The sequence below is a fragment of the Macrotis lagotis genome, chromosome 1 (genome assembly GCF_037893015.1).
Source record: "Macrotis lagotis isolate mMagLag1 chromosome 1, bilby.v1.9.chrom.fasta, whole genome shotgun sequence".
NCBI lineage: Eukaryota > Metazoa > Chordata > Mammalia > Peramelemorphia > Peramelidae > Macrotis > Macrotis lagotis.
The window spans coordinates 734,259,300-734,280,793 of record NC_133658.1 but is presented as its reverse complement, the minus strand read 5'-3'; the positions used below and the strand labels follow the sequence as shown (position 1 = coordinate 734,280,793).

The following is a 21,494-nucleotide window of genomic DNA, read 5'->3' as shown; positions in this document are numbered from 1 at the left end:
GCAACATCAAAACTAGTCTTTACCTTTCTTTTTCCCCTCTCAAATCAGACATGGCAGAAAAGGACAGCACAAGTTTCTGAGAATCTTTACTTCCCTTCAACTTTAGTAAATACTGAAGAGTAATATCTGGAATTGAAGCTCTTGTCTTGTAAGGCTGAGTCTCCTTCTACCCAATCAGGAATCATAGCTGATAGAAGTTACCACTTCTCTATACATAGTTTCTATAGAGTTACCTTTTGGGCAGCCTACTGCTTTCCTCATTCTTCAATTGCCAAATACTTCCAGTTTCAGTTTAAGCCTCAGCCTCCAATCTTTCAATGGTTTAAAGTGCCTTCTGGCACTCAGTGACAGCTTTTAATTAAAAGATAATAACTCAAGAAATTTTCCCTATAAAATTGGCAGAGATTTTAAAATTAATCTACATCTTTTGAGTTTTATTCTCTTAAATCTTAAAACAGATTTATATGTAGACTATGAGTGCAATAATCAGAGCCCTTATAGATGAGACCACATTGGGAAGCACTGAAAGTCTAAATATATGCAGTCTGTCTTGGAGATCCTGGAATAACATATCTCTCAATCCCCACCCCCCCAAGAAAGTAGCAATAAGACCAGTCTAGACCTCGACCAGTCTAGACCTCGAGAAGTGCACTAGATACAGCCTTAACATCAAGTCTGAAGTCAGAAAGTTGACTGGAAGAATGGACAAAAAAAGAAAAAAAAAGAGTCTTACCATAAAAAGTTAGTATAGAGACAGGGATGTCCAAAGCAGAAAGCCAGAAGAAGAGAATGATTCTGAAACATCTATAAGTTTAGATTGAAAGAAAAATACAGCTGGGATACAAATTCATTTGGAATTCCTATAAGATATAAAACAAAGATAAAAATATTTTTATAAATGAAACGAGATTTTGAGGAAAAACATGGAAAATTATGGAGGAAAGACTTGGAGGGAATGAACAGTTTGACACAAAGTGGTATAAAACCTTCCTCAGGAAATTAGAAAGGAACAAATGGAAGTCATTGATTCTGTGAGACAACAAGAAATATCAAAACAAAGTCAAACAACTGAAAATAGTAGAAGAGAATATAAGGTTTCTCATAGCAAAAACAGTTTACTTAGAAAACAGATTAAGGGAAAAAATTAAGAATCTTTAAACTATCTGAATGCTAGGAGTCAAAGAAGAGCCTACAAATCCTATTTAAAGAGATATTGGGGGAAAAATCCAACCCACAATTGCCTATTTTTTTTTAACATCCAGAGGGCAAAGTAGAAATAGAAGCCATTGGTCAATTCCTGAAAGAATCTCAAACTGAAAACTCCCAGGAACACTATAATCAAAATTCAAAGATTCAGACCAAAGAAAAAGTTCTCTTAAGATGTTTTTCCCATTTACAAATCTAAAATCTGCCTCCCTCTAACCATTGATTCTAGAATTTCCTCTTGGGTCAAGAGGATCCAATTTTGCTTCCTTATAAAATAAATAATATATTTATACATATATGCCTATATATATATATGTACATAGATATTATGTGTGTATATTTAAAATTTACAAAATATTCAAAGAATTAGAAACTGAAGGGTTCCATAAATTGAGGAATCACTGAACAAGTTATGATATGGAAATATAATCAATTATTATGCTGTGAGAAATTATGAAACAAAGTTTCAGAGAGATCTGGTAAAAACTTGTAAGAACTGATGCAAAGTGAAGTGAAACAAATCAGAACAATCTCCAGAGAACTAAAGATGAAACATGCAACCTAGTTCCTGATAGAGGTGAAGGATTGTGTGCAGAGTGAGACAATTTTTATTAATATATCCAATTTAGAAATGTTTTAATTGAACATACATATTTCTTGAAGCTGGAAGCTCAAAGGATTTCTTTTCTCTCAATCTCTTGACAACTGTCTTCTCATGCTGGTATGGAACATTAAATAATCTAGCTCAACCAGATCTTAACCAAATAAAATCTTACATAAATGGATGCTAGGAGCTATAGATTATGCTAGTACTATGTCAAATAGAATTTGTGACAATGGATATACATATTTCACCCCTGAATTTACTGAGAAGGAATCTAGCTTGTCTATTAAAATGTTATTTCTTGGTTTTGGATACATTCTATATAATAATTTTTTAAAGATTTATTTTTATTCCCTTGTTTTCTATTAAAAAACAGAAATGACTATATTTTATCGATTGACAATTATTAAATGTGGTCATTTGAGTTTTCCTATTACTATACCAATTCTATAATTCTTGGCATATATTCTGCCTGGTCATTATATATGTAATATGTTTAGTCTCTTTTCTAATATTGTAAGGCTTTTGCATCTGTTTATTATGGGCATTTGTCTATTTTTCCTTAGTTTATGTATAAAGACCACAACTGAGTCATAGAAGGAATTTGGTAGAATTTTTTCTTTTGCTATTTTTTGCATATAATTCATGTAATATTTGAATCAATTTTTCTTTGCATGTTTGATAGAATTCACTTTTGAATCCATCTGGTTATGGAATTTTTTCCTTTGGAAGATCATTTATGGCTAATCAAACATCATTCAAAGGTTGTCTTATGCTCTTTTGACTTTCTAAAGATCAGACAACTTCCCACTACACCTTAGACCATTTAGTTAATATTCTACAATATAATTTTTTTGAATATTAAGTTTAACATAGGACTTCAGAGAGGGGAGAAAAAAGGAAATGCAATGAATTCTCACTTACCTTTTCCCTCATCCTGACAATCACTACCTCCAGGAACTAGCTATTTGGGAGAAGTATTGATTTAGACAAGAGGTAGGATGGCAGGGTAACTATAGAGCTGATGTTACAATCAGGAAGACTTTGGTTTCAATGCTAGCTCTGCTCATGTGAACATGAACAAGTCACTTAACTTTTGAATTTTCCAGGAAATTTTGATTATAATTTCTAGAAGTGCTTTGGTCCAAGAATTTCTATACTGAGAATTCCAAACATTGATAAAAATCATCTTGTCAGAAGGGAAAAAAAACTTGTTATTTTATTCTACAGAAGAGACAGCATACTACAATGAAAAGTTCAACGGACTTGGAGTTTTGGAGACATTGGTTCCAATTCCTGCTCTATCACTTACAAGCTATGAAACAATGAGCAAGTCATATAATATCTCTTAGTTTTATTTTTTCCCCATACTCCAATATTTCTATCAGTCATTCAATGTTGACAAGAGGGGATTTAACCATAGCATAGAAAGGATATTTGATGAAGATATGATATTATTTAATATGGTTAAAATAGGGCTCCCTTCACCTCAAATGAAAACCTATCTGTTAATAAAGGCAGGTTTGGAGATTCAAGTGGCCATGATACTTCTACTAAGCTTGAAGGGTCTAACTCTTCTAACTGCCGGCTGGCATTTTATGTCCTTTGATCATGGAGCCATTTAACAAGGATGGAGGCCACAAGGAAGATTTGTCAGTAGCTTCTTGGCTTAAGCCTAAATCCACTAAATCAATTTAATCTTTCTTTTGATATTAGGGAAAGAATTAGCCTAATTGCATATCGGCACAAAGCAAGAATAATCATCACATTAACTTACTAGGATGGAAAAGTACTTACCCATTAACTTGATTCATACTCTCCTATCAAGATAACTAACAGCTTTGGGGGAAAGTAGGAACACAGTTATAGATGTCTCACAGAGAGGCCCGTGAATAAGGAAACATATATACATACATACATATATATATATATATATATACACACACACACACACACACACACACACACACACACACACACACACACACACACCTGGGGTAACTTAAAAACAATAGACAGTAGGCCTTAATGTCCTTAGGGAAGAGTCAATAGGGAAAGTCTTTAGGGAGAAGTATTTCACTTATTGATCCAACTACTTCTTTACTATCTGTTCCTCTCTAGGTCCTCAAAAGCAGAAAAACTGCTTCATCTGATACTCTCAGGTCACCAAAGTAGAGTCAAGTTCTTTTAGCACATGGCCACCCTTAGCAGGATGCTGAGAGAATGATATGTTCTTTTAACAAAAATATATCAGTTTCAGGGAGCAGCTAAGGTGGCACAGAAAACTGGCCCTGGAGTCAGGAGGATTTGAGTTCAAATAGGAGGGGTTCAAATAGAAGGGGAACAAATATACAAAAAAATATATTGTCTGATTGTGTCATATATGAAAAAATTTTGAATTGTGAATTGAATGAATTCAACCTAAGACAGAGATGGGATAGATAAAAGGTTAGATTCTATTGAAGAGGCCCAAATTTGAGACATAAGCTGAATGTAGAAGGAAACAGAAGGTGGAGAACAAAAAACAGAAGATAAGAGAAACTGAGAAAATAGTTGCTTAGATCTGAGACAGGAGAAAGCCACTTTTCTGGGAATCATACTGATTAAATACAAAACCATATTTTGCTGAGATCTGATTAGCTTTATACTTTTAAAAAAGTCTAATAGCAATCCTATACCTGGAATTTTCAACTTTCCAGATCTGCTTCCTTGGCTAGGTTTTTGAAAAGCAAAACCAGCCCTGCTAGCTCTTCATGAATGAGAATTTTGCTTTTTTTTTTTTCAACCAGCTCCAAGTCTCTTCTCCAGGATGCATAACTCCCAGCAAAACAGATATAAAGACTGCTTTCCCTCTTCTCTTTCTTTATTTCTTGGATCTTTGTTTTTCAGTCATTTTTCAGTCATGTCTGACACTCTGTGATCCCATTGGGGGTTTTCTTGACAAATTACTTAAGTGGCTTGCTGTTGATTTTACAGATGAGGAAATAGAGGCAAACCGGATTAAGTTACTTGCCCAGGGTCATAGAACTGGGAAGTGTGAAGTGAAGCTAGATTTGAGCTGAGAAAGATGAATCTTCCAGATTAAAGACCTGGTACTATATGTCCAGTGTGTCACCTAGTTGCTTATAAGGATTGTAGAGGTATATAGGTACCCTTAAGAAGTTTCTCTTCTCTCAAGCTGTAGATGGTGACAAAGGACAGTATACTCCTTCAGCTAATCAGATCTCAGTAAAATATGGCTTTGTATTTAATCAGCATGGTTCCCAGAAAAGTGGCTTTCTCCTGCCTCTGCTCTAAGTAGCTCTTTTCTCATCTTCTCCTATCTTCTGTTTTTTGTTCTCAATCTTCTTCTGATTCCTTCTACATTCAGTTTATGACATCTTATGTCTCAAATTTGGGGCTCCTCAATAGTATTTAACCTTCTGTCTGTCCCATCTCTGTCTCAAGTTGAAAATCCACAATTCACAATGTTTTCAAATATGACACCCCAACCTTTAATTCATAGTAGCTAGCTCTTTTGGTTTCCTCATGATGACAATTGACTTAGGTCAGTTGTGCTTTGGTGTGCTTTGATCATTGTATGCCTTTTCCTATATCTATTATCTACCTTTATTTGTATAAGTTTATTTAAATAAGTCAAGTTGAATCCAACTTTTAAAATTAAAGTCCTTTTCTAATTTTTATGCTTTCATTTACTTTTATATTCATTTTAATATTTTTCTCTAAGAAGGTATTGTTGACCCACTCAGAGAACTGATCTAGGCGTGGATCCCATATCAGTTATAAGTTGGGTTTTTTTAGGTTAAAATAGAATCATTTAAAGATTTTGGTGATGTAATCTGGTACTCACCATGTCCAGTGCTTTCCAAATCTTTTCTCTAAGAAAGTATTTATGATGAATAGATTGGCACTTCTATATAGCATATTTTTTTTTCTATACCAGTTCTTACTCTTGAAATATATTTAATTGGTCCTTGCATAGTTATCCATGCTCATGTTTGTGTTGATGTCATGGTGTATCAAAGTAAATGAAGATTTAATTTGGAAGGTCCTTTTGGATTTTCCAAATTTTCTTTACTTCTCAATACTCTGCAACAATATTGATATATAAACTTCAATAATTTTCAGGGTAGTATTTTCACATAAATTTATCTTGAGCTGTCATATGAGATAATCAATTTTTTAAGAGATTTCTTGTTGACTTTAGATACAGAAGAAAGCCAACTAGACTAGTTCCTTTAAGTGACTTTCCATGGAGCATCTATGATCCCTCCTTCCACTTAGTTACAACTTCCTCTGTCTTCTGCTTCCATAAATAGCAAAAAGTCAAAATTACTATGATTCAACTCCTTTAATAACTGACCACTGGAAAAGGATCTAACATTCAGAGTCCTAATAGTTTAAAATAATGTTTATAGTTGTGTGATTCTTAGAAATATTTGTTCTTTTCCCCACAACTCTTGTCACCCTCACAGCAGAAGCAGAAGAGGGCAGCACAGGACTGAGGACGCTTGTCTTTTTTTTTTTTTTTTTTGATTCTCAGGTTGCCATGGTTGAAAATTCATCCCTGAGAAGAGGTTTTATTGGCCCTGAACTTCCTATGTGATGGTCTTCTAAGAAAGGAGAAACATGTTGGAAGCTACGGGATATTATGCTTTAGTGTCATAGACTTTATGAAGACAGGGTCGCATCACATTATTATTATTATTATTATTATTATTATTATTATGGCATTATCAAGGTGCTGGAGTTTCATATTTTTTTTAAACTGCAAAAAAGGCAAATAATATTGGCACCATCAACCTTGCTAGGCTGGTTTTTAGGAATGTTCTCGGTCAACTATGATATGGGTAAAACTATAATAACTGTGATAGCTTGGTAAGCTATAACCATAATAATAGACTAAGAGCTTTTATTATATTTTGATTCAAAACACTGAGGCCTCTGGATCCAGTCTCCACCTTTTACAAGAAAACTGAGGCACAGAGACAGAGTGACCTACCCAGGGTCCCATAACTAGGGGAGCAGCCGGGACAGGGTTTGACTGCGGCGAGGTGAGGGCAAGACCCTGGGCCAAGGGACTAGTTTTATTTGTGAAATAAGACGGTGGAACTAGGAGATCTCTAAAGACCCCAGGGGCCGCGGGCTGGTTGAGCCGAGGAAGCCCTTGGCCTGGAGGCAGGAGGACCCGGATCCCAGTCCAGCCGCAGGGACTCATTCGCTGTGTGACTCTGGACAAGTCCGTTAACCCCGGCTGGCCCCGGTTTCATCAACCGCAAAATGGGCTTGTGGCGCTCGCTTCCTCGGTGGGTCCTCGCAGGCAGCCCGTGTGCCTGCGGAGCTGAAGAAACGTCCATCGCTCCCCTCCTTCCGAGGTTCCTCTTCCAGCTCCAGACGGGCGCATGAGCCGGGCGGTGACTACAAATCCCAGCATGCACCAGAGGAGGAGTCACGGGAGGGGGGTGGGGGTCGCCGCCGAGACGGGAGCCCGCTGCTTTCTGGGAGTCGTAGTCCCCGAGCCTCGGACTAGTCCACGTGGTCGGCCCGGCAGCGGCTCGGGTTTGCCGGCTGCCTCCCCTTCTCACCCCGCGGCCCGGCTCCGCGAGAGACCCGGGTGTGGCCGCGAGGGGCCGCGAGCTCCGAGACCCCGAGCGGTCGGGGCGGGGGCGGGGGAGGGGAGGAGGGGAGCCGAGCGTTTGCGACGTTTCTTTGCGACAGCCGCGGCCGCGTTCGGCGCTTCCCCCTCCCCTCCGGTCTCGCTCGCCCTCTCTCTCCCCCCCGTGTGTTTGTGTCTGTGTGTGTGTGTGCGTGTGTGTGTGTGTGTGCGTGTGTGCGCGCGCGTGTGTGTGTGCGTGTGTGTGTGTGTGTGTGTGTGCGCGCGTGTGTGTGTGTATGTGTGCGTGTGTAGATACCGGCTGTTGTGCTGGCGCCGCCGCCTCCCGGCCGAGTGTGCCTGCGCGCGTGAGTGGGTGAGTGTGTGTGAGTGAGTGAGTGAGTGAGTGTGTGCGGGAGAGGAGGAGGAGGAGGAGGAGGAAGGAGCGGGCGCGGACAGAGGCCGCCGCCGCCGCCGCCCCGGCCAGCCGGGACTCGGACCGCGCGCGGCCCCGGCCGGCCCGGCCCGGCCCGCCCGCCGCTGCCCGCCCGGCCCCGGCTCCCGCCCGCTGGATGTCCCCGGCTCCGGCGCGGGGCCTCCTCCTCCTCTTCCTGCAGCCGCCGGCGGGCGTGAAGCGGGCGGGATCCCGGGGGCCGCGGCTGCCCCTGCCCGACCCCGGCCCCGGAGCCGCCGCCCGCCCGCCCGGAGCCCGTGACAATGGACTATGACTTCAAAGTGAAGCTCAGCAGCGAGCGGGAGCGGGTCGAGGACCTGTTTGAATACGAGGGCTGCAAAGTTGGCCGAGGCACTTACGGGCACGTCTACAAGGCGAAGAGGAAGGACGGGTGAGTGGGCCGCGCGGGCGGCCCGGGGCCCCCCGGCTGGCGGCCATCCCCCCGGAGAGGCCGCCGCTGCCGCGGGGGGGCATCTGGCGGAAGCGGGGCGCGGGTGCCGGCGGCACGCGGCGGCCCCCCGGGTCCGGAGCCCGCGGAGAAGCCCGGAGCGCCCGCCCGGAACAATGGGGGCTGGGTGCGGGCCGGGCGGCGGGGAGCCCCGGTGACACCTGGGCACCGCGCCGGCCCGGCCGCTGCCCTCCCTCCCCTAACTGAGGAGCTGGCGGAGAACTTCAAAAGCTCCATTTCCTGGAGCACCACATCTCCCCTACACAACTTGATTAAATCTATGACTGATAATCCTCTCAGAATAGCAGCTCGAACTGATAAGTGAAATTTTCCCTTTGTCAGGAGACGGAATGTTTTATAATAGCCACCCCGAGAGAAGACTGTTGTCCCTTGGGTGGAAAATATTTGGTTTAGCTGCTCCCTGTTTTCTTTTAAAATGAAAATGTTCCTACTTCCGTGCCCCTTGGAATTGTTGGGAAGAGACTATCGAAGACCTGATATTAACAATCAGCCTAGGAATACTTGCCTATCCCCACAGTTAGCTGCTTCCTGACTTAACATTAAAAAGAGGGTAACTTGATTTTGTTTTCCTTTGGCTTTGATGGATCCATCAGAAATGTTAGCACAGAAATATGCAGCATTTGCGATAGTTGAAACAAGTCTTCTGAGATTATTTTTAACAATTAAAAATAAATTGAGGATGCTGGATAGGGAAGAGAAGGTGCTTATTCAGCCTTTCCCTTACCCTTAGTGAAATTTCTTTGAAAAAAGAATGTGAAATAGAAAACTCATGAGAAAGAGTGCCACAGTTACTATGCCTGTGTGTGTGTGTGTGTGTGTGTGTGTGTAGACTTAAGCAGTGGATTTTTTTGAGCAGTAAAGCTTTTTGTATATCTACAGTTACTGGAGGGATTTTAAAAACTTGATACTGTTTTTTTAAATATATTTAAAATTCTCGGGGCGGCTAGGTGGCGTAGTGGGTAGAGCACTGGTCAGGAGTACCTGGGTTCAAATCCAGCCTCAGACACTTAATAATTGCCTAGCTGTGTGGCTTTGGGCAAGTCACTTTAAAGCCATTTGCCTTGCAAAAACCAAAAAAACAAAATTCTCCGCCCTCCCCTTTTGAAAACAAAATGGTCAGTCCAATGATATTTGAGAAGTCAGTCTAATTAGATTTTTCATTAAATATGACCAAAAGAGTATATGCATTTTAAAAATGCTTGATTAATTTCCCACAGCCTGTTGAATGAAAACCCCTCTCCCCAACAGTCTAAAAATTTGGAGAAATTCTGGGGCGGCTAGGTGGAGGGGGTGGCTTAGTGGATAAATCACCTGCCCTGGAGTCAGGAGTACCTGGGTTCAAATCCAGTCTCAGACACTTAATAATTATCTAGCTGTGTGGCCTTGGGCAAGGCACTTAACCCCGTTGGCCTTGTAAACAACCTAAAAAAAAATTGGAGAAATTCATAAAATTTTGAACTCCAGGAATCTAGAAAGTGAAGTTGCTTTGATCAAATTGTCTCATGTTTTATAAAATTCTAGTGCCAAAAAAAAAAAATACTGTTTTATTCCTTAGGAGGAACCAGCTAGGGTTTCAGAACTAGCCAGTGTATGCTAAACATGCAAATTTGTGATTTCAACTACAATTACACATTTTATTAACCCACTACATTTACTGTGTGTTTGAAGAAGCATTTTTTCAACGTGCTTTTATGGCTCATTGTCATATTTTAATTTATGCTGTTTTGAAAAAACAATAATAGAAAAATTACCATAATTTTAAAAGTCTTAAAAGAATATCCTGTATAAATTTTTAACAAGTTTTCTTGCTATAAAAAGAACACTGTATTGTCAAAAAGAAATTTTTATTTAAAATTCTTTGAACTTCCTCTTGTTTATATGATGAGCTTTTAAAAATATATTGAATATCAGATTTTAACCTAAGAATGTTTCAGTTTCCCAAAGTTCTATTTTTCTCTTTTACTTGTTCTGGTAAAATTTAGTATTGGTCTCTGAAGTTAACTTTTTGTCTTTATTTCTATGTAATATAATGTACTATTTCTATTTAATATAGTTTATTTTTGATCTTGGTGATGCACATTCTATAGCCATTAAATTTTTTTTAATAAAATAAAGATGATTAAGTAATTTTTGTTTATTCATTCATTTATTTATTTGTTTGTTTATTTATAGTTTTTGCAAGACAGTGGGGTTAAGTGACTTGCCCCAGGTCACACAGCTAGGTAATTATTATGTGTCTGAGATGGGTTTTGAACTCAGATTCAAACTCAGCACCTGACTCCAGGGCCAGTCCTCTATCCACTACACCTCCTAGCTGCCCAGTTTTTGTTTTTTTAACCTGATTTACTTAATGCATATTTTACAACTTAAATTATTAAATGATCAAGGAATTCAGCAAATGTTAGGCACAGATTTGGGAAAGTGGACATTTATCTTTACTGTGTACAGTAAAGTAAAATTAGTTTTGTTTAGAAATTTTAACACTTGTTACAATGCAATTAGAATTAAATCTTATAACTATTAAATTATTCTTGTGACCAAGTGAACTTTGAAATACAGATAACTGTTGTGCCTATGTGCACTAAAGTAAATCAGCAAGAATTCCCTTAAGTAATTACTGTTTTTGGAATGAAATATATTTACACATTTTTTCCTTTTAAATTTTTGTCACTGTTCTGTTATGTAACAAGTTATACAAGTTAAACAAAATCTATTGAAGCAAACAATAGAAAATTCTTGTGTTGTGTTAATATATATATTTTAGGGGAAAGAGTTTCTTAGATTTGATTTAGTTTTAGATTATCCACACAAAAACTCAAATTTGAGGTGCATGGTAAACCTTGAAATTTAATTTGTGCCCATTGTCAGTATAAATAAGACAAAAGTCTTCTTTCTGACTGGGTGCCAGCTCTGTGAGTAACTTCTTCTCAGATCATAGTTGCATTTACTTTGTATAAAGTTTAGGCAACTAAATTGAGTTTGATAAATGTGGGAATAGGTGTATCAGTAAATATATACAATTTTTGAGTTTAAAAGACTTAATTTAAAGGCCATATCTTTTATAGGAATTAAAATATCCTTTCATGATATATTTTCATCTCAATATATTGCTTTTAGAATATTACCTTAATATTATGAATTTTCTGAGAAAGTAAATATAAATAATTAGAACTTGTATTTTGAATGGACAAATGTTAAGAATTCCTTCAGGGTATTTTTGAAGATTAATGGGGCTACTTATAAATGAATATGACAGCATTATATAAATATTCATAGTTAAATTGTCCTTGGAAGATATAGTATTCTTTATGTGTACTGGAAAAATATATGTATATTTGTATGTATAGATGTGTATGTGCACATAAATCTCTACATCCTAATTCAATTAATTATATACTTTCACTTGGTTTGTGTAATTAGATTTACTGAACTGGTATATATATTCTTATGTGTTTTTGAACTCTTCATGCTTAGGACCATAATGCTAATAATTGCTTAGTATTTTCAGTCAAAAACAATTTTGGTGAAGATAATTAGCTAAGACTGAAAGTTATAAATTCTAATGGAAAAAGAAAACTTAAGATTTTTTAAAAGTATTCAGTGTATACAGGATAAAACATTTTTGCAAGGTAAGACAAAATTTAACAGCTGTTAAATTTGGGATTTTATGAGGTAGCTAGTAGACAGTCTTGCATAACTGTCTTCTGTTTTATGTCCATAATGGCTTTAGTTTCATATTGGGACCACAGGCGATTGCTAACTCCCAGGGAAAAGTGGATACCTGTTTACACTAATTATTAGCAATCTGTTTCATAGCTTTTCTGAAATCTGGAATTGACATTTTTTGACTCTAGTGGCAAAAAGATGCATGCTGTTGTTGCCTTGCTGCAGCCAGCTGAGCTCCTTTAAATTCAGGATTTGGTAACTGTTTTTTGTTGTGTTTATTTGCTCAAGACTGTTGTTCCTTAGTATACCAAATGAAAAGTTATCAGTCTGTAGGGTGTATCCATTTCTAAAAGACTACATATCTCAGCCCCTTAGTTAAGCAGTCTAATTTTATCCTGGACCCTTGAGTCCCTTGCCCTATTAATATGGAATCACAGGTCCCAGCTCTTATGAGTTCCTTGAAGACAGGGACTATATTTTGCCTGTTTTTGTTTCCCTAGCACTTAGCACAGTGCCTAGCACATAGGAGACACTTAATAAATGTTGTCTAATTGAATGAGTGATAAATTTGGAAGGAACTTCATAGGCCATCTGGTCTCTAACCTCATTTTACAGAAAAAAAAGCCAAGATTAGATAGTGGCAGCAATGAGATTTGAACCCAGAGCTTATGACTTCAGAATCAATGCATTTTCTATTGTATTCTATTCTTCATTCCTTTCTAGATCCCAAGTTGCCATCCTGCTTTCTTTTTTCTCATTCAGTGCAGCTAGAGGAAATCACAACTATAATAGATTGGGTCTATTACATATTTATGTTTTGCGGTCTCAACTGTGCTCTAGCTTCTATACTGCAATCTTTTACTCTTCTTGATTTACTCTCTGTCACATTTCCCACAGTGGCTATTTCCTATCATCTTTTCTTAAGCCATCTACACTGCCATATCCCCTCCCTTTCATCAGAGAACTTTCTTTTATGGTTTACTGAAAAAATTGAAGCCATCTGTCCCAAGTTTCCTCTCTTCTTTTGCTCTAGTTTCGAAGAATGAGATGACCTTTTTTGTCAATGGCAAGTTCTCTGCTTGTTCCTGTGGTCCTTTGCCTTCCTGTCTTCTTGGGTAGTCTGACCCTTAGATTATCTCTTTCCCTAATTTTCAACTTCTTTCTGTATATTGAATTTAAAAAAAAATTACTATGTTATGATTGTGACCATGGCCCTCCAGGGCTTTGACAGTGGAATACAATCTCTTAGAGGACATACCATTTTGGAAAGGCTTTGGATAGGAGCCTGATGACAGGCTTTTATGTCTGTTCAAGGCCTGGCCTAGATAAATTTGGAGGGGATCATCCTCAGATTGGCTGCAAAGTGATGAATTCTTTGGCACAGTAGTTCACACAGAGGAGGTACAGAAAGGTTATGATTTATATTAGTGGAGGGAACATCACTACTGATTTAAATTGTAGAACCTTGAAGTATTGAAGTAAACTTGTAAGTTATAAGAACTAGAGGGAAGCATAAAAATTAGCCACCTTGTACAGTTGGAGAGTACCTTGTGTAGCATGGTTTAACCCACTCATTTTATAAATGAGGAAACTGAGATTTAGAGGGGAAGTGGCTTATTTTGAGTTATGTAGTGGAAGCAAGTGACAGAGCCAGAGCTAGATCCCAGCTCTTTTGCCTCTCATTCAAGTTCTCTTTCCATTATACTTCCTGTGGTTTCAGTTTAAAATTTTCTATAAATCTCAGTTTAAAGATTTGTTCTCATTGACCAATGACTTCCTTAAATATTTGGCGTTAAACTCTACTTGACCTTGCTATCATCTCAAAATTTTGTCCCAATTTTTTTTTCCATTAACACCCCATCTTGATAGAACATGCTATCATATTCTTGAGTTCAAATCTGGCTTCAGACACCTACTAGCAGTGATTCTGGACAAGTCACTTAAAAGGCCGATTTGCCTTAATTTTTCTCATCTGTAAAATGAGCTGGAGAAGGAAATGGCAAACCACTCCATCTTTTCCAAGAAATTCCTAAATAAGGTCATAAAAAAATTGGACATGACTGGAAAATGATTGAACAATAACAAAATCTGCATTCATTATATATTTGTTGCTTGTACTTGCTAATTTTCTACTCGGTTCTTGTTTCTGATTTTTCCACTTGATTGAAACAGCCATTTTAATTGCTAAACCAGTGACCTTTTCTTTTAGTTCTTATATATATAGTTTTGTACTTTTCCACAGTCTTTTGATGCTGTTGATCATTTCCTCTTTTCAGATAGACTCTTCTTTCCTGAATTTTCATGGCACTGCTTTCTCCTGGTTCTCTTCTTGCCAGCCTGACTACACGTTTTCAGAATTCTTATTTGGATTTTCTATCCTCAACACCTTGGGTAAAAAACTCTGTTTCTCTTGTCCCCCTCTTTTCTTTCATTCTATTTTTTTTCTTTTTTCCTTTGATCTTAATAGGTTTTATTTGATCAATTATCACTATAAAGATGTCCCCCAGACCTACTTATCCATTAAACTCCTTTGAATCCCATCCTTTTAAATATTTCCTCTTAGCTGTTATATGGGCATCTCAAACTCTACAAGATCAAAAGAGCCCATTATCTTTCCCCTTAAACTTACTCTTTAACTTTTATTTCTGTTTAGGGAACCTCTCTTCTCCTAGTCACCTAGGTTCTCAAGATTGGTGTCATCCTTGATCTGTTCTTTCTCATTCCTCATCCAATCAGATGATAATCTTATTCTGTTTCTAAGGTTTATCTGACATCTGCCCCCTTTTCTTCACTGTGTCAAACCATCATGACTCAGACCTTTATCACCTTTTACTAGAACTGTTGCAGAAGTCTTTTGTCTTCCTACCTTTGGTCTTCTCTTCAGTCTATATTCCATATAGCTTCCAAATTAACATTTCTAACAACTAGGGCCTCATCATGCTGTTTCATTAATTTAAGAAGCTTCCGTGACTCCCTGTCACTTTTATATTGTTTGACATTAAAGCTCTTTACAATTGTATTGTAGTCTACCTTTCCAGACTTATTTTACATTATTTTCTTTCCAGACAAATGGGCATACTTTCTATGCCCATTGCATGAAATTCTGTCTTCTGCCTTTATATAGCCCTGTTCCCCATTCTGGGAATGCTCTCCTTCCTTACCTTTGTTTCTTGGAATTCCTAACTCCTTTGCTAGTAGGCAAGTCCTTGAAGAGGCCTTTTCCCTCCCATTTTTAGAGTTTATCCCCAAATTACTTTGTATTATTGGATAGCTGTTGTAATAGACTGTATGTAGGCAACTAGATGGCTCATTGGATAGAATACTAGTCAGGAGGATAGGAGTTCGAATCCAGCCTCAGACACTTTCTACTTATCAGCTGTGAGATCTTGGGCTAGTCACTTAACTCTCATTGCCTCACATCTAGGCCATCTCTAGTCATTCTGATTCATAACTGATCCAGATGACTCCAGAAGAGAAAGTGAAACTGGTAACTTAGCACAGCACTCCCTTACTCAAATCTAAATCATATGCTTGTTGTGACATCACCACTCTGATGTCATTGTCTTCTTCAAGAATGAAGGACAGGGGGCGGCTAGGTGACGTAGTGGATAAAGCACTGGTCTTGGAGTCAGGAGTACCTGGGTTCAAATCTGGTTTCAGACACTTAATAATTACCTAGCTGCCTGGCCTTGGGCAAGCCACTTAAACCCCATTTGCCTTGCAAAAAAAAAAACCCCTAAAAAAAAAAAGAATGAAGGACAAATATCATTAACAAACTGGAGCTCATCCACTGATGTTTATTCTGGAGAATTAAAGTGGTGCCATATAAAGATTGCTTGTAGGAGTTGGGGATGTTTAACCTAAAGAAGAGAAGACTTAGGAGTGGATGAAAATTACTATTTCAAGTTTGAAGTATCATATATTAGAAGTGGAATAATGTTTTGAGAGTGGGATTTTATAATTCTAAGATTTCTTCAACCCATTTTACCTTTTGACAATTGAGGACACCTAACTACCCTATAGATTCATTGTTATGATACATTCTTTGTGCTACTGCTTTGGTAGATTACTGCTTTTTTTTTTGAAACAGGAGACTGGCAAATGAAATTACAATAAATAGACTTTTACATATGTGGGTCATATATTTTTTCCCTGCTACTTGAAAGACAGTGTTTATTATATATATTCCTGCAGAACAACTCCTCATGAAAGTTTAAAAAAAATGGATACCTTTTTTTCCACCATTGTGCCCAAATATATTCTCAATCCATCTACAGAAAAATAAAGGAAGGTGGTACAGTGGACAGAATACTGGGCATGGAGAATGGAAGCCCTGGGTTCAGATCAGGCCTCAGACAAGTATATACTGTCATCTTGGGCAAATGATTTATCCTCTATTTGTCTTAGTTTTTTCTATGTTAAAATGGGGATAATAATAGAACCTACCTCCTGGCATTGTTGTGAGGATAAAATAAAATATTTGTAAAGTATTTAGAATGGTTCCTGGCTTATAATAGGTATTTAGTAGTAGCTATTATAATTAGTTTAATAAGGACAATAAAAGCAATTTAGCAAAACTGACCAATACATAAAATGGAAATAATAATACATGCTGTATTTTACTTCCATAGATAGCCATTCAAGGATGGGCAGGAGAGGCATTTTTCATATGTTTTGGAGGATAACCTACCCAAAATTCAGTTTTAATTTTGTTGTTTCCATTTACATTGTCATGGTCTTTTATATATACTTATATTACCAATTGTTTTCTTCACTTTGCATCAATCTTCATTTATATGATTTCTTTAATATTACAGTAGTATTGACCCAGTAACTTTTAAAGTCATTTGTATAAACTTGAAAGACTTAATTCATGCAAGATATACTCAGCCCTTGATCCCAATTCTTATCCCTGGGAGTTTGTCCCTTCGATTAAAAATAGAGCCCTCTTGCATTAATTTTCTGCCAAAGACTTTTTTGTTTCCATGCAATTAAGGTCTTTCAATAGTTTAATAGGTTTCCATCACAGGGTTACACTGGTAGATCTCCAAGATATAAGCATCCCATTGAAGAATAGTAATTTAAATGGAAGACAGTTCTTCTTGATACTCTGGAAGTGGAAGGGTGATTTGACTATACTGGGGCAGAGAAGAGAAATACTTTCTTTCATGGAATTTGGGTAAATGTGATAGGACAGTATTTTAGAGAGTAGGACTGTCACAGTGACCCCAACTTTGGGCACTCTAAATTCAGACTTGAAAATTAAGTTGATTTTTCTTTTAGAAATAATGAAAAACTACAGCACAATTAAGTGTTTATGTGCAATGAGTGCACAAACTAATGAAGGCTTGCTAGGAACTTAACCGTTATGTATCAACATTGTTTCTATGAGTTCCAAAGGAAGAATAACAAACTTTTGTAACATTTGTAAGATTGGAGATCATCTGCATCAAAAAAACTTTTGATTACTTGTGTTTTCTTTTTTCTTTCCTCACCCTTCCTTCCCCTTCTCCCCTCAACTCCCCAGAAAAAAGAATTTAGTCTTTTTGTCAAATCCAGCTCTTTTGTCCTTTCTTCTTTACTTTGGTAAAAATATTACCTAAATATGTCCAATTTTTTTTCCCCACTGAAATAATGCAAAGGCCTTTTAAAGAAGTGTCTTGAGTTTTTGTCTTTGTATCCTTAACATCTAACCCAGGGCCTAGCACCTAGTAGGTACTTAATGCTTGCTTGTTGGCTGATTTCTTTGATTCTCTTCCCCTTTTTGCTGGTGTTTAGATATTCAAGCTCTACTACTTCCCCCATTCTTGTCCTTTTCAGCACAGCACTTGATCTTTTTTTTTTTTCGTTGATATGTGTTTTTAGTCTAAGTAAGTATTTTTCCTCTTTTTGTTCTCTGGAAAATACCAATTTCCTTTTCAGTAGACTCACCTTTAGTACTATTCTCTACTGCCGAGATATTTCTTAATATTATCAGGATTTGTCAAAAGCATGTCACCTGTTCTTTTGAACATAAAGTCCTGTCTTGGGAACATCATTTTGCCAAGATTCTTTACTTCTGTTTGAAGCCAGTTTATCTGAGCGCCCCCTTTTTGTGTCCTCTTCTCTGTAGGGCAGTTAGATGGCGCACTGGATAAAGCAACTGGGCTTTGGAGTCAGGAGGATGGGAGTTCAAATCCAGCAGCCCTAGCTATGTGATCTTGGGGAAATCACTTAACCCTGATTGCTTCCAGAGCCATGTTCAGTCACCCTGATTCCTAACTGGCCACCTGATCCAGATGGCTCTGGTGCAGACAGTGGGGCTAGTGACTTAGTACAATACCTCCTCACTCAAATCCAATTCATGTGACTGCCATGGTATCACTTCCCTGATGTCATGGTCTTCTTCTGGAACGAAGGACAAACATTAGTATTACTCTGTAGGTCTTTTGCTTTTGTCTGTCTAATTTATTCATTCCTTTGACGAATTATTTTACCTTTTCCTTTAGGTTTGATGAATTGGGCCATTCTGATAGATTCTGATTCTTCCAATTTTTCAAAGCTTTCCCTATCTCATTGGAAAAGAGTTTTAGAGAGGCCTTCCCTCAAATAAAACTTTTTAATGATCGCCTCATAAAACTACTTTTCAGGACTTGAGAGTTGTCATGATATATAATGTAAAGAGAGTGGAATTTGATTTCTGAGGATCTGAGTTTAAATCCCATAATTTTTACATAATTTTTTTTTTACTGTGTGACCTTAGTTATCTCATTTATCTCTGGATTTCAGTTTCTTCATTAAAATCTGGGAAAGTGCCCTAAGATAATGAAAAAGTTTAAAAGCACTTTGATATCTCATGGAGGAGAAAAGTTTGATATGACACTTTGATGCCAGGGAGTTGAATGACTTAGATTGTGAACTCAAAACAACACTTAATTTAAAAAAAAGTAGAGTGAGGGTTTTTATTTTATTTTTAAGTCACTGGTGATTTGCCCATGGTCACACAGCTAGGCAATTATTAAGTGTCAGGGGCCAAATTTGAACTCAATACTCCTGACTCCAGGGGCTGGTGCTCTATTCATTGTGCCACCTAGTTGTCCTTAGAGTAAGGGTTTTTTAAAAAATGCCTAGTTTAAATTGAGATCATATTTTATATATATATATATATATATATATATATATATATATATATATATATATTTATTTATTTCTAAAACTATTAAACTATAATTTTCCTTTTGCCTAAATAGGTAACAATACTCAAATGTAATAGGTGAAATAAACTTAAAAATAATATATATACATATATATATATGTATAGTTAATATCTATTTCTATGCAGCAAGGAACAACAAAAATATTGCAGTTGTTGCTGCTGCATTTGATGCCTTGTTTCAGTGGTGTCCATCTCTAAGTGACCCCATTTGGGGTTTTCTTGGTAAATATATTTTCCAATTTATTTTACAGATGAAGAACTGAGGCAAAAACAAGGTTGGGTGACTTATGAAGGGTCACATGGCTAGTAAATGTATGAACTCAGATTTGAATGCAGATTCTCCTGACTCTAGGGCTGGGTATTGTATCCACAGTGCTACCTAGCCACCTATGCAAAAAAAAGTATATTCATTACAATAAAAACAATTATCACAACATTAAAATGTTTTCTGAACCAATTGACCCAACTAATATTTAATTTGATTCTAGGTCCTTCTTGATATTGAATATAAAAGAACAATTGCTTAATATTTACAGTTCCCTTTACAGTGTGGGGATGTAAAACAAACTCATCTTCTATTCACGTAAGAGATTTAAAATTAAAAATCTTAAGGCCATAGATTCCAAGGCTATGAATTCTAACAATGGAACAATCATGGTGAGAATTGTCTCATGTCAGGCTTTTAATGTTTATTCTCCTCTGAAGTCCCTTTTTCTGGAATTTAAAGGAATTGGATTTTGTTGTTGCTCTTGCTGACATAAAATTTTTGGCATTACCATTCAAAATCATTCACAAAACTGATATTTATGATGTTATATGTTGAAATGTTTTGTTTTGCAAGGCAAATGGGGTTAAGTGGCTTGCCCAAGGCCACACAGCTAGGTAATTATTAAATGTCTGAGGCCGGATTTGAACTCAGGTTCTGACTCCAGGACTGGTGCTCTATCCACTGTGCCACTTAGTCACCCTGAAATGTTTTGTTTTTAAGAAAAACAAATAGTGCATGTAAAATTTTGATCTCATACTATGGGTAAATTAGGTAGTATAAATTTTTACAAAAGAATACTTTTAATGAGCAATCTTGCGTGTAAAGTGCTATTTGAATTACAGTTTACATGTAATTTTACTATTTTATTCATTTTTTATTGATGCATTTTAATAAAGGTAAGATGCAGGTATTTAGTGAAATGTTTGGCGGCTTAAAATTTTTATGGATGTCTTTGTTTTTTATATTAACTTGATTTTCAAATATCCATTCCCCCTATCCAAAGACCCTTATAACAAAGAAACGAGCCTAGTAGGTTAAAAAATGGTAGTTTAACACAACTAATCAGTGACTATATCAGTGGAATCTGACAGTATATGTAGCATATCCTATCGAAAAGTGCCCCATTTTCTGCACAAAAGGGGAAGAGATATATTTTCTCTTCTTTTCAGGGCCAGAGTCATTATTATTTACACAATGTTAAATTTCTTTCTTTCTTTTGTGGTTCTTTCTGTTGATTTCTTTATCTAGTTTTTAAAAATTTTGTGTCAGTTCATATAAATCTGCCCACGGTTCTCTGTATTATAGTCATATGTCATGGAGAAATAATATCTTGGTATATTACTAGGCCATTATTATTATAACCATTCCCCAGTTTAGGGACATCTATTTTATTTGCAATTCTTTGCTCCTATAGTCTTGCTTTAAATATTTAGGTGTATGTTGGTCTTTCTTCTATATTGCTTCTCCATTTTTTGTTATTTTTGAACAATATAGCTTTACATCATATGAGAAATTTACTAAATTTTTCCCTTTCAGCCACTTCCCTTCTTATCTTAGGTATATCGATTTTGACCATTCAGAAACTTTTAAGTTAATTCAGTTATCTGTTTTATCTTTTGTAATTGCCTCTACCCCTGATTGTTTGAGAATACATTTCCCTGGGCAGCTAGGTGGCACAATGGATAGAGTACTGGCCCTGGGAGTCAGGAGGACCTGAGTTCAAATTTGGCCTCAGACACTAATTAGCTAACTGTGTGACTTTGAGCAAGTCACTTAACCCCATTGTCTTGCAAAAACCAAAAAACAAACAAAGAAAAGAGAATACATCTCCCATGCATAGCTGTAAAAAAACAAGACTTGGGGCAGCTGGGTGGGGTGGTGGATCCAACACTGGCTCTGGAGTCAGGAGAACCTAAGAGGACCTAAGTTCAAATTCAGTCTCAGACACTTAATAATTACCTAATTGTTTGACCTCGGACAAGTCACTTAAACCCATTGCCTTGCAAAAAGTTAAAAAAAAGGATAGCAATAAAAGTGTA

At 37.3% G+C, this 21,494-nt stretch overlaps 1 protein-coding gene across 7 annotated transcripts in view; it reads left to right on the top strand.

Annotated features, from left to right (window-relative positions):
- The first annotated feature begins 7,950 nt into the window (after nucleotides 1-7,950).
- The window catches only part of CDK8 (cyclin dependent kinase 8), a 124,912-nt gene continuing 111,368 nt past the window's right edge, over nucleotides 7,951-21,494 (top strand). For 3 of the 7 annotated variants that reach the window (XM_074216179.1, XM_074216177.1, XM_074216174.1), the window contains exon 1: nucleotides 7,953-8,248. In XM_074216179.1, the coding sequence (XP_074072280.1) occupies nucleotides 8,121-8,248 (128 nt within the window). In that variant the 5' untranslated portion in view covers nucleotides 7,953-8,120. Of the gene's footprint in view, nucleotides 8,249-21,494 lie in introns of all 7 variants that reach the window. The other 4 variants (XM_074216176.1, XM_074216173.1, XM_074216178.1 and 1 more) reach the window with 2 other exon arrangements.